We start from the raw sequence: 12,529 nt of genomic DNA on the forward strand, positions 1-12,529 counted from the left end.
AAAAGAAATTCCCCAAACCTTGGTTGTAGTAAATTTTACTCAAGTATTTTGTATGTGTGATTGTGGGCCTCTTTGTCTGTGTGTATAGGTCTGTATATTTGTGTGTGTGTCTGTATGTCTCCATATGTGTATAGGTCTTCATGTCTGAATATTTGTGTCTATGGACGTCAGTTTGTGTGTGTATATATTATGAATCTAGCAGTGTGTATGTATGTCTCCATGTGTGTCTATGAACATCAGTGTGTATGTATACATTATGAATCTAGCAGTGTATGTATATATTATGAATCTAGTAGTGTATGTATGTGCTTATGTGTATATATTATGAATCTAGCAGTGTGTGTGTGTGTCTGTATGTCCCCATATGTGTGTAGGACTGCATATGTGTCTATGAACATCAGTGTGTGTTTGTGTGTATGTATATATTATGAATCTAGCAGTGTATCTGAATATTTGTGTGTCTATGAACATCAGTTTATGCCTCTGTGTGTTTCTCTGTATTCCTAGATGTGTGTGTATATATTATGAATCTAGCAGTGTGTGTGTCTGTATGTCTCCATATGTCTGTAGGTCTGAATATTTGTGTGTGTATGTATGTGTTTGTGTGCGTATATATTATGAATCTAGCAGTGTGTGTGTGTCTATGAACATCAGTGTGTGTATGCATGCCTTTGTGTGCTCACCTGTATGCCTAGATGTGTGTGTGTGTATATATTATGAATCTATCAATGTGTATGTGTTTATTGGTACAGAACTGATGAGCTCTTCCCTTCCTTAAGTTCCCTCCAATGTCCATTTGCCCGCTCCCCTATGCTCCTTGCTGTTTCGCCTACATATGTCGTTGTCTTGTTACTGCATCGTCCCTCTGTACATCTTATGCTATAGACCACATTTCTGGTTTTACAGTTTGTTTGTGGGCTAAATCTACATACAGTACAGTTCCTATCAGTGCAGGGGGGTTCTACTAAAAGGGTATGCTCTACTGATAAAGGATTTAATAGGGTTGCCTGGCCTTTCAACAACCTTAATTCTTAGCTTAAGTTTGTCTAGGGCCCTTCTAAAGCGGTACGCCAGTTCGCCTCTAGGGGTGGTGTCGACGAACATGACGCTCTGGTATTTGTGGCTATCATACCATGAGCTGGCCTTCCCTATTTTCTTCTTAATCCTTTCAATGGTGTTCCATGATTTGCTCCTATAGAGTGGGCAAATCCCATTCCTACCGTTAGGTTTGATTGTTTCAAACTTCTTCATAGCTCCTTTGTATACCCTGATCCTTTCTTTAATGGCTGTAACCTGAGAACTGCATGCGGTGAACGAAATGTTGTATATGTCTCTTTAATTCTGTAGGGTTGCACATGCAAGAGACATTTCGCATTACTCTGACCAGGTCTGCCATCAATATCCCTTGCAAAACAAATATCTGTATATATATATATATATAATTGTTTTATGTTCTATATATAATTGTTTGTATATATAAACATAACAGTCCAAAAACCCGTACAGGTAGTTATAATTGAAAGGGAGTACCGCACCCAAAATACCCCCCCCCCCCCAACGCTTATACCCACTGATCCACTGACCTGTACGAGTTAAGGCAGCTGGTGTATATATATATATACACAAACATATATGCTGTGTGTAGCATCGTGTGAGAGAGGGAGGCTAGTATATATTATATAAAAAAAAACTTTAAGGCGCTGCTCCAGCATGGCCGCAGTCTAATGAATGAAACAAGTAAAAGAAAGAAAGGAACATGAGAAAAAAACCCCATACATTTCGTACGTATACCTGCGGCTAAAGACACGCAGCTAGCTTTACTGATTGAGTGTTACAAGAGACGGATTGATGTCTAGCAAGATATATTGTTGTTTCTAAGTTATTTGGGGGATGTAATGTCGGTGGAGCTGTGTCCCCTTGACCGTCTGTGCTTTGTGTTCGATAAGCTTGGGTTCATTTCTGTGTATGTTTTTGATTTATTTTCCTTCAGCAAGCGCTTATCCGATGCCTATTCTACGATGAACTGTGTTTCGTAGTTAACAAACAAATTGCTTTGTCTTTGCCAGCCTTGTAGCGAGTTTGTTTCTTCAGCTTCACAAGTTGTTTGCCACAGTTTAAAGACACTTTCCAAACGTTGACCATCTCAATGTTTCTTTAATTCGTTGTAGATTTCCTCATCCACGTTCTTCAATTTTTCTTCATTGCTTAGCGCTCTAAGCTTAAGCAGTTCTATTTCTGTCTTCATGTTTTCCAGTGTTAGTTTCTCCCTTAATTGTCTTTGTTGGTCCTGTTCGTTTGGAATACGTTTGTAGTGGAGTCACCAGAATATAGTGTGTTTTTGTTGAGTGTCGGTGCGATAGGCATGTGTTTGCCTGAGAAATGACAAAGTGATAACTGGTTCAATTATAACATTTTTATTAGCTGGAGTTAATAAATACTAATAGCCACTACATTCAATTTTAACAACTTGCTTCGAGTTGCTAGACAAATGATGGAACCAGGATATGTTCGTGTGTGTGTGTGTGTTCGTTCTCTCATCTTGCTTGGCCGGAGGAAAATCTCTGTCTCACATTAGCAGAGGTCTCATAGTAGCAGTCTCCCTGTCCCTGTGTGTTGACGTCTTGCTGACCACTCTATTTATAAGAATCGTGGCAGCTAGAAGGACATACATACTGCAGCAGAGTTTGTACCTAAATAGGTTAGATGCTGACCAGTTGAACTTCGCCTGACATTCTAAGGTCGAAGGTCAAAGGGAGATGATCGATCACTTTTTGACAGGACAAAGAAAACCTGTTTTTCGCGCCTGTTGATTGTCGTGTTTGGGCGACCGCTAATTCTTAGATTCGGTTTCGAATCTAGGCTTGGAGAAGGAAATGTAAATTTTTACACTACCCCCCTTCTAGTGAGAAGGCCGGAGATCGAACGATTTTGGAAATGTTATCTTTTTGTGTATGCATAAAAAAATTTTACAAGGTGCAACAGACAAGTGAATGTCAAAAACATGGGATATAAAAAAAAATATGAAGCAAGGATTCACTGTTGGTGTGTGCTATATGGTGGGCAATGCATATATGTGCCCAGGCAGAAACATGTTGGCGCGTTGAAAGAGACGTGCATCTATTGATTGCTCGACCCACTAGAGGTCTAAATAGAGGCAGGTTGTATTTCAGTGGCGCAAAAGATCAAATGGTAGCACGAGTGAGAATGTGAACTGTTGCAAGTGTGTGTAAACGTCAGATAACAAAATATTTTTACAAGAAAGCAAAACAGTTGAAAAAGAAAACAAAACATATGTACATGCAAAAAATGAAAGAATGTTCATCGAAAAAGTTCGCTTGTGAAATGTTCAGTAAAATGTTCAAACGGAAAGTTTTTCGCTGATATGGAACAATGTTTTCTTTTATGTATACAAATTGTTCGTTGAATTCTTTAGGTTTGAATGTAGGTGATGCAGTCATATGAGTTATGTTTTGATGTATGCGTTCCATTAAAGAAGATGGGTAGGTTGAGAATTGGGACTTACCCGAAAAACTTGCACAAACCTTGCTGGCCATCGAACAGTTCTTCCCGATTTAGTGTGCCCGGGTTGTACAGAATCTGTAGTGCTTGCTGGGGTTGGTGAGTCTGTTCGAGGAACAGAGGGAACTGAATGTAAGTCGTCCTCGATGAAGCCTTTTTTCAAACGATCAATCGAAACGGTATTTCGTTTACCTCCGATATCGAGGACGAAATACTTGGGTTCTCGTTTGATGACTTTGTACGGCCCGGAATATGGTGGCCGGAGTTGCGATGGTATGCCATCGTTTCTGACGAAAACATGAGTCCAAGTGTTGATGTCCTTGGGAACATGTGAAACGACGTTCTGTTGTCTGGGGCCTGCAGTTGACAAAAGCGACATGGATGTCCGCAATCGGTGCACATATTGTGCTGGGTCAGGAAGGTGTTGTGATGCAACAGGTTCAATCATCTGCCCAGGTAAGGTGAGTGTTGAGCCGTAGACTAGTTCTGCCGGAGTGTGTCCAACTTCCTCCTTAACCGTGGATCGAATACCAAGGAGGATGAGGGGGAGATGTTCCAGCCAGTTGGAAGAGTCTGCAGATGCTTTAATAGCTGCTTTGAGTTGGCGGTGGAAGCGTTCAACCATGCCATTTGCTGCAGGGTGGTAAGCAGTAGTGCGGGTGTGTTTGCACCCGAGTAGACGAGTCAGTTCGGCGAAAAGGTGGGAATCGAACTGACGTCCTCTGTCTGTGGCGATTGTTGCGGGTGTGCCAAAACGCGAAACCCATTTTGATATCAGCGTTTTGGCGACCGTTTCTGCCGATGAATCGGATAAGGGCCAAGCTTCGGGCCATCGCGAAAAACGGTCCACGCAGGTGAGTAGATGAGTGTAATTCTGTGAAGGTGGCAGAGGTCCTACGATATCAATGTGAACGTGCTGAAATCGTGCGTCGGGTTGCGAAAATGAACCGATTGGTGATTTTATGTGCCGGTAGATTTTTGCTTTTTGGCACGCGACACAGCACTTGGTCCATTCTCTGATGTCCTTGTTGATATTGGTCCACACAAAACGGGTTGATATCAGCTTTTGAGTGGAGCGAATACCAGGATGTGACAGAGAATGCAGAGCAGAGAAAACTTCACGACGATATTTTTGCGGTACATAAGGGCGTTGGTGACCAGTGGAGATATCACACCAAATATGGGCCGAGGAAGATGGTAGCGGAACATGTTGAAATTTGAGAGATGGCGAATTCCGGAGCTTTAGAAGTTCTTCGTCATTCTCATGTTCAGCTGCTATACTAGCCAGATCAATTGTAGACGTGGTGTGGATGGCATTGATCTGCGTTCGAGACAGTGCATCGGCTGCTAAGTTAGTCGTCCCTTCGATGTGGCGAATATCCGTCGTATATTGTGATATGAAGTCGAGGTGGCGGATTTCTCTCGGCGAGTGGCGATCAGGCTTGGTGTTGAATGCATATACCAGTGGTTTGTGATCGGTGTATATGGCAAAATTGGTACCCTCTAGCATGTGTCGGAAATGCTTAACGGCCAGGTATGCCGCCAATAATTCCCGACTGAAGGTACTGTATTTCGTTTCGGCGGGTTTTAACCGCTTAGAAAAGAAAGACAACGGTTGCCATATGCCATCAACAAGCTGCTGTAGGACGCCTCCTATTCCGGAATCGGATGCATCGACGAGTAAACACAGCGGGGCATTTGGTTAGACCAACATAGTAGCGTCGGATAAAGCTTTTTTTAGGGCGCCGAAAGAGGCGAGCTGATGTTCACCCAGGGCAATTTCGGTTTTTTGCAGGTTCGCTGACGTAGCAAATCTGTGAGCGGTTGCGCTATCTCGGCAAGGTGAGGTACAAATCTCCGATAAAAATTCACTAGACCGAGGAACTCCCTTAATTTGCGGAGAGATGTGGGTGGCGAAAATTCCACGATGGCCTGTACTTTATCAGGGAGGGGACGAATACCATCCTTATCGATGATGTGCCCGAGAAAATGAAGGGAAGCAACTCCGAAATCACATTTGCTGGGATTGATGACGACTCCGAATTTTTGTAGACGTTCGAATAGCAAGTGCAGATGTTGGTCATGCTCTTCTTCCGAGTTACTGGCCACCAGTATGTCGTCTACGTAGGCATAGACGAAAGGCAAACCTCTGGTGACCATGTCGATGAACCTTTGGAATGTCTGTGCTGCGTTGCGTAAACCGAAAGGCATACGCAGGAATTCAAACATTCCGAAAGGTGTCGTGACTGCTGTTTTTGGGATGTCCTCGGGTTCAACCGGTATTTGGTTGTACGCTCGCACAAGGTCGATTTTGGAAAAAATGCGAGCGCCATGCAGCGAGCTAGAAAAATCCTGCAGATAAGGGACTGGGTAAGCATCACTGACGGTACTTTTGTTTAGTGACCGATAATCACCGCAAACTCGCCAGTCGGTCGATGATTTTTTTGGGACGCAGTGTATCGGCGAGGACCAGTTGCTGCTGGACGGGCGGATGATTCCAAGGTCAAGCATGTGTTGGAATTCCCGTTTGACACTTTGAGGCGATCAGGTGGTAACCTTCTGGGTCGTGCAGCAACAGGTGGACCGCTGGTCTTGATGTGGTGGGTGATATCGTGCTTGATCGGCTGGTTGTGGAAAACTGGTCGAGCGACGTCCGGGTACTGTTTCAGGATGGTACTGTGACGAGTCGTTGTTGAAAGCAATATGGTTGGGCTGACTGTGGCCATACGAGCGGCTATACCGCGCACAGTAAGCTGTGTGGTGCTGTCGACAAGTCGTCTGTTTTGTATGTCTTCTAGGAGACCGAAATGATGGAGGAAATCGGCTCCTAAGATAGGGGTCGGCAGTTTTGCGATGACAAATACCCACTGGAATGTGCGGCGTAGTCCCAAGTTCAGTGTAAGGGACTGTTCACCGTAGGTTTGGATTGGCGAGTGATTGACTGCCTGAAGACAGACTGGTGTCTCCGTTCGTTTTCCTGAAATGCTGGACACGGGGATTACGCTGACTTCCGCGCCGGTGTCAACTAGGAAACGTGTGCCTGTTACCCGATCGCAAACGAAAAACAGGCGAATTTGTGGGTGCGAACCAGGAACGACCGTCGCATTTAGTTCCCGGCTGTACCGTTTCCCGAACTGGGTGATGCGAATGAGCATGGTAAGGTGCATTTCCGCGCCTGTGTACCGAATGTTCGGTGGTACCAGCACGTGTCGGGTGAGTTGCGGGTAGCACTGGGACTGCGGGATCGTCTACCATATCGATGCGGTCGGCTGCTGCTTCGGCGCCGGTTTCCAAGCGATAGGGCCTGTATTTGTGCGGCTTGCTGCGTCATTAATGAACGCAAGTCCGCAATTTCGGAAGAACTGGTCGGCGCAAGGAAAGGATTGGTAGTGGGAGCGGCTGGAGTCACCGTCGATACCGTGGAAAACCTATGTGGTACCTCAGCTATTTTGTCCGCTAGCTCTGCCAGTTCCTCAATGGATGTGGATTCTCGTGTGGAAGCGAGAATCACCTGTGTGTTGGAGTGTAGACGCTGGAGAAAAAGCTGCTTGAACACTTTGTCGGGGAGGCTCTCATCTCCAAGAAGCTGCTTCATTCTTCTTAGAAACTGGGAAGGCGTTCTGTCGCCCAATTCTTCGGATGTCAGAAGTTGGTGAAGTCGCTTTCGTTGGGACTCGGAAGTTCTGTTAATAAGTGTCGTTTTAAAGGTGTCGTACGACACAGAACCGTGTGGAGCCATGACGAGATCACGGACGACGTTCATGATCTCAGGTGAAAGAGAACCGATTACATGCGACAGTCGAGACGCATCGCTCAGTATTCGGTGAGAAGAAAACTGGGCTTCTATGTGGTGAAACCATAATGCAGGGTCGTTCGTCCAGAATGGGGGAATTTTCCACGTAATCGCCGCTTGAATTGTCGTGTCGGAAGGTAATGGATTCACCGCTGGATTCGGTTCTGGAAGAGCCATGGTGTTCGCAGAAATTCACAGTTGGTTTGTTGACAGATGATGTGCAGGCTGTTATTCTTCGTAGAAGCTGGTTCCAGGGAAGGCCGGAATTCTTTGACGGGGTCACCAAAATGTAGTGGAGTCACCAGAATATAGTGTGTTTTTGTTGAGTGTCGGTGCGATAGGCATGTGTTTGCCTGAGAAATGACAAAGTGGTAACTGATTCAATTATAACATTTTTATTAGCTGGAGTTAATAAATACTAATAGCCACTACATTCAATTTTAACAACTTGCTTCGAGTTGCTAGACAAATGATGGAACCAGGATATGTTCGTGTGTGTGTGTGTGTTCGTTCTCTCATCTTGCTTGGCCGGAGGAAAATCTCTGTCTCACATTAGCAGAGGTCTCATAGTAGCAGTCTCCCTGTCCCTGTGTGTTGACGTCTTGCTGACCACTCTATTTATAAGAATCGTGGCAGCTAGAAGGACATACATACTGCAGCAGAGTTTGTACCTAAATAGGTTAGATGCTGACCAGTTGAACTTCGCCTGACATTCTAAGGTCGAAGGTCAAAGGGAGATGATCGATCACTTTTTGACAGGACAAAGAAAACCTGTTTTTCGCGCCTGTTGATTGTCGTGTTTGGGCGACCGCTAATTCTTAGATTCGGTTTCGAATCTAGGCTTGGAGAAGGAAATGTAAATTTCTAGAGTTTATGAGGCAGAATTTAACCAGTGTTCATAAATTTCTGCCTTGTGGTTGTTTTTGATCATGTTCCAGAAAGAAAAGTTTCTGGCTTTAAGTTTTTCATTCTATATGTGTATAATGCGGTTTTTAATTGCTAGTGGAGGGGGATGGGCTTCTATTTTGCGTATCATCTGTAGGTGGATTTTCATTTAAGCAATTATTATGTGGTAAAGAATGAAGAGTGGTGCATAATTCGGACAAATGTTGATTGAGCTGTTCCAGGGATTGTTCTTTCTCTTCTTTTCCTCTTGTGTGGAGCGAGTGAGTTCATCAGTGTTGTTAATCAAAAGTCTCAAATTCGTGTTTGATCTCTCTCAGTTCCTTAAGAGTCTCTTCGTTGAGACTTTTAACTGTAGAGTTTGGTGTTTGTGGCATTTTCATTCTCACGTGTAGTGAAATATAATAGAAATATGGCACAAAATAGAAACACACGTGGAAATATAAGAAGAAAAACAGACGTAAAGTCTTTTTATTTCTAGCAATGCTGGTACTACTTAATACCCTGCTCTCCATTCTTTCCTGTTGAAGAGTGTCGGCTCATTTTTGCCAAGCATCAAACAAATATAACTTGCTTGTTGATCATACACCTGTCTTTGTCTGTTGTTTTCCTATAAATTTCAACTGTATCATCATCATTGTTGTTTAACGTCTGCTTTCCATGCTGGCATGGGTTGGATCGTTTGACTGAGGACTGGCGAACCAGAAGGTCGCACCAGGCTCATATATGTATGTATGGATTGCTGGGAGGATAGAAAGAGGTGTTTCCAATACAGCACAAAAGCCAAGCTTTAGGCTATCCACACTGTCAGATTCCAGTCATATTTTGAAATCCTTAAGGTGTAGCATTCACAGCACTAAAATCATATGTATGTATGTGTGTGTGTGTAGACACACACACACATACATACATTCATGCACATACAATGACATGTATATATATATATACACCCCCTCAGTTGGCCAGCTGTTTTCTTTATGTACACCATATATATAATCCCTTATTGTTCTGTCTGAAATCTCAAGAAGATTAAGTTTGTCCAAAGACACCTGGAAAAGGTTTAGTTTTTGAAAGCATTATATTTCGGTTGCCTGGTTCCATGAGAGTTACCTTGTCTGTTGGAATACATTTTTAGATTACTGGCGTGTACAATACATGCTCACACATTTATGTATATGTATATGTATATATATATATATATATATATATATATATATATATGTATATATATATAATGATAATAATAAAGTGACAACAAAAGAATGAGACCTCAATATTAGGTAAATATAGCATTATTTATATATGTATATAGATAGGACAATCAGTAAGTCGGCACAATAGTGTTTGGAGTGTGGATATGTGTATACATATGAGTACGTACATGCACATATATGTTTGTATGTGTATGCCCATATACATGTTTGTGTGAGTGTGTATGTAGTCATTATGAACACAGGAGGTGTTTCTTTCTTTTGTTTTTTTTTATAAATCTTCTTTTACAAAACCACTACATTATAGGGATGTCAAAAAACCGACACCGGCCCCTAAGTGATGACCTTAAAAAATTCTGTTTTAGTCGAATGAATCGAATCCAGCACTTATTTTGGTCTGCTTTGTTGAACTGCTAGGTTATAGGAGCATAAACACCAACACCAGTTATGGGAGACAGACACGCAGACATGAGGATACACACACACACACACACATATATATTCGATGGGCTTCTTTCAGTTTCCATCCACCAAAACCACTCACAAGGCTTTGGTCGCCTTGAGACTATAGCAGAAGACACTTGCTCAAGGTGGCACGCAGTGCGACTGAATCCAGAACCATGTGGTTGGGAAGCAAGCCTCTTACTACACATAATATATGACAAAGATGGTGGGATAGGTTGGAAGTATAAGGTAAGTGATGACATATGAACGGTCAAGGGCCCTTGCAAGAAGGACAGACATGTGAGCAGAAGGACAACTAGTGTGTGTGACTTTTGCTTTCGGGCTTTCACTTGGGACAGACATGGTGACCCCGCAAGAGTTCAAGGAAATTGGCGTTAGGTTCTGGCCAGAAGTTAGGTCGGTGTATCCTAAGTGCACAGTATAAATGTTGCGAGAGGACCCATGTGACAGATGAACCAAGCTTTTTAACCCATTTCACACACCTGCTGTAAAGTGTTTGGCATTTGGAAGGGCATTCAGCTGTAAAAACATTTCCAAAACTGACCTACCCCTGTGCTGGTGCCACGTAAAAAGAACTCAGTCCACTGTGTGGGGTGGTTGGTGTTAGGAGTGCTGCGATTATAAATCTGTGGTTCATGCGTCCTGGCATCTCTTGTGGGTATTTCTCTAGCCAGAAGGTGATCATTGCTTCTATACCATAATCGTGTGGGATTATAGTGTACAAATTCACCACATCGAATGATACTAACAGGGTTCCTTCACTTATTGTCTTCGGGATGTGGTTTAGCATGTCTAAGTCATCCATGATGAAGCTTTACACTTATTTTAGAAACGGTGGGTTTCACAAGCAGGGTCAGCAATGATGGGTCTCAGTTTGAGGTCCGTAGGCGGAGGATCGTTGACAACCGATGCTGGTGTGTTTATATCCCCCGTAACTTAGCGGTTCAGCAAAAGAGACCGATAGAATAAGTCCTGGGATCGATTTGCTCGACTAAAGGCGGTGCTCCAGCATGGCCAGTCAAAAGAAAGACTGAAACAAGTAAAAGAGTATATATATATATATAATTGTTGGTGTGTGATTCTGTGTGTTTGTCAGTCCCAGTGAGATAAAAAAAAAGTGAAAAATTTTCATAAGACCCCTTGGTGCAGGCTCTGGGAAATATTGAACTCTACCCAGGATTTTAAATGTGTCTACACATGCCTTTACCCACAAGACCGCCGAGACACCAACAGAAATTTAGTTAAAAAATGTCATATTTGAAGGCAAATTCTATTTGAGCATGTAAACGACAAACTTGGCTGGGACAAAATAAGGCAAAAACTGACCTCCCCCTGTGCTAGTGCCACGTAAAAAGCACTCAGTCCACTGTGTGGGGTGATTGGTGTTAGGAGTGCTGCAATTATGAATCTGTGGTTCATGCGTCTTGGCATCTCTTGTGGGTATTTTTTAGCCAGAAGGTGATCATCGCTTCTATACCCTAACCGTGTGGGATTATATTGTACAAATTCACCACATCGAATGATACTAACAGGGTTCCTTCACTTATTGTCTTCGGGAGGTGGTTTAGCATGTCTAAGTCATCCCTGATGAAGCTTTTCACATATTTTAGAAACGGTTTGAGTAAGATGTCGAGGAAGTTGCTCAAACGGTGGGTTTCACAAACAGTGCCAGCAATGATGGGTCTCAGTTTGAGGTCAGTAGGGAGAGGATCATTGACAACCGATGCTGGTGTGTTTATGTCCCCCATAACTTAGCGGTTCGGCAAAACAGGCCGATAGAATAAGTCCTGGGGTGCTCCAGCATGACCAGCCAAAAGAAAGACTGAAACAAGTAAAAGATTATATATACATATATAATCGTTTTATGTTCCATATATATAATTGTTTGTGTATGAATCTGTGTGTTTGTCAGTCCCTGTGAGATAAAAAAAAAGAAGTGAAAAATCTTCATAAGACCCCTTGGTGCAGGCTCTGGGTGATATTGAACTCTACCCAGGATTTTATTGGTGTCTACACAAGCCTTTACCCACAAGACCACCGAGACACCAACAGAAGCCTAGTTAAAAAATGTCATATTTGAACGCCAATTCTATTTGAGCATGTAAAGGACAAACTTGGCTGGGGCAAAATCAGTAAGACAAGATAAGGCATATTTGCCTTTTAAATTCTCCAGAAAACTCGCTAATACACATCAGTATCCATCCCTAGACATCAGAAATGTAAAGAAAGAAATTAAAATATCTCGGCCAAATGAAAGAGGCTCAGAGAAAGTTGACGGCGGTGCACCAGCATGGCGGCAGCTCTGAGATGAAACTATAAACAAACAAACATTGAAGGAATTAAATTTCTTTTTAATCAAAAAGGTGTTCTATAATTTCTTTTTCAAAAAGGTGTCGTTCTACAATTTATTTTTCAAAAAGCTGTCGTTCATAAGACCCCTTGGTGCAGGCTCTGGGTGATATTGAACTCTACCCAGGGTTTTATTGGTATCTACACATGCCTTTAACCACAAGACCACCGAGACACCAACAGAAATCTTGTTAAAAATGTCATATTTGAACGCCAATTCTATTTGAGCATGTAAAGGACAAACTTGGCTGGGGCAAAATCAGTAAGACAAGATAAGGCATATTTGCCT

The 12,529-nt window shown here is 42.8% G+C and overlaps 2 protein-coding genes across 2 annotated transcripts; both read right to left on the bottom strand.

Annotated features, from left to right (window-relative positions):
• Positions 1-2,317: 2,317 nt before the first annotated feature.
• Positions 2,318-4,144, bottom strand: LOC149130905 (uncharacterized). Its single transcript, XM_089343192.1, has 2 exons — positions 3,543-4,144; positions 2,318-2,372 (listed from the first exon to the last, which is right to left on the bottom strand). The coding sequence occupies exons 1-2, from the start codon at positions 4,142-4,144 to the stop codon at positions 2,318-2,320; spliced, it is 657 nt and encodes a 218-aa protein (XP_089199318.1).
• A 2,481-nt stretch (positions 4,145-6,625) lies between these two features.
• On the bottom strand, positions 6,626-7,489 carry LOC149130906 (uncharacterized). Its single transcript, XM_089343193.1, has one exon. The coding sequence runs from the start codon at positions 7,487-7,489 to the stop codon at positions 6,626-6,628; it is 864 nt and encodes a 287-aa protein (XP_089199319.1).
• Between the last annotated feature and the right edge of the window lie 5,040 nt (positions 7,490-12,529).

The sequence above is a fragment of the Octopus bimaculoides genome, chromosome 27, assembly GCF_046866305.1.
Source record: "Octopus bimaculoides isolate indiv1 chromosome 27, ASM4686630v1, whole genome shotgun sequence".
In the NCBI taxonomy this organism is placed as follows: Eukaryota; Metazoa; Mollusca; class Cephalopoda; order Octopoda; family Octopodidae; genus Octopus; species Octopus bimaculoides.

Excerpts from the sequence above, each read along its gene's own strand:
- LOC149130905 (XM_089343192.1), bottom strand. The coding sequence starts at position 4,144 with ATGGTTGAACGCTTCCACCGCCAACTCAAAGCAGCTATTAAAGCATCT. Across the intron at positions 2,373-3,542 it reads ACTGTTCGATGGCCAGCAAG|GCAAACACATGCCTATCGCA; the intron begins GTTTGTGCAAGT and ends GTCATTTCTCAG.
- LOC149130906 (XM_089343193.1), bottom strand. The coding sequence starts at position 7,489 with ATGGCTCTTCCAGAACCGAATCCAGCGGTGAATCCATTACCTTCCGAC.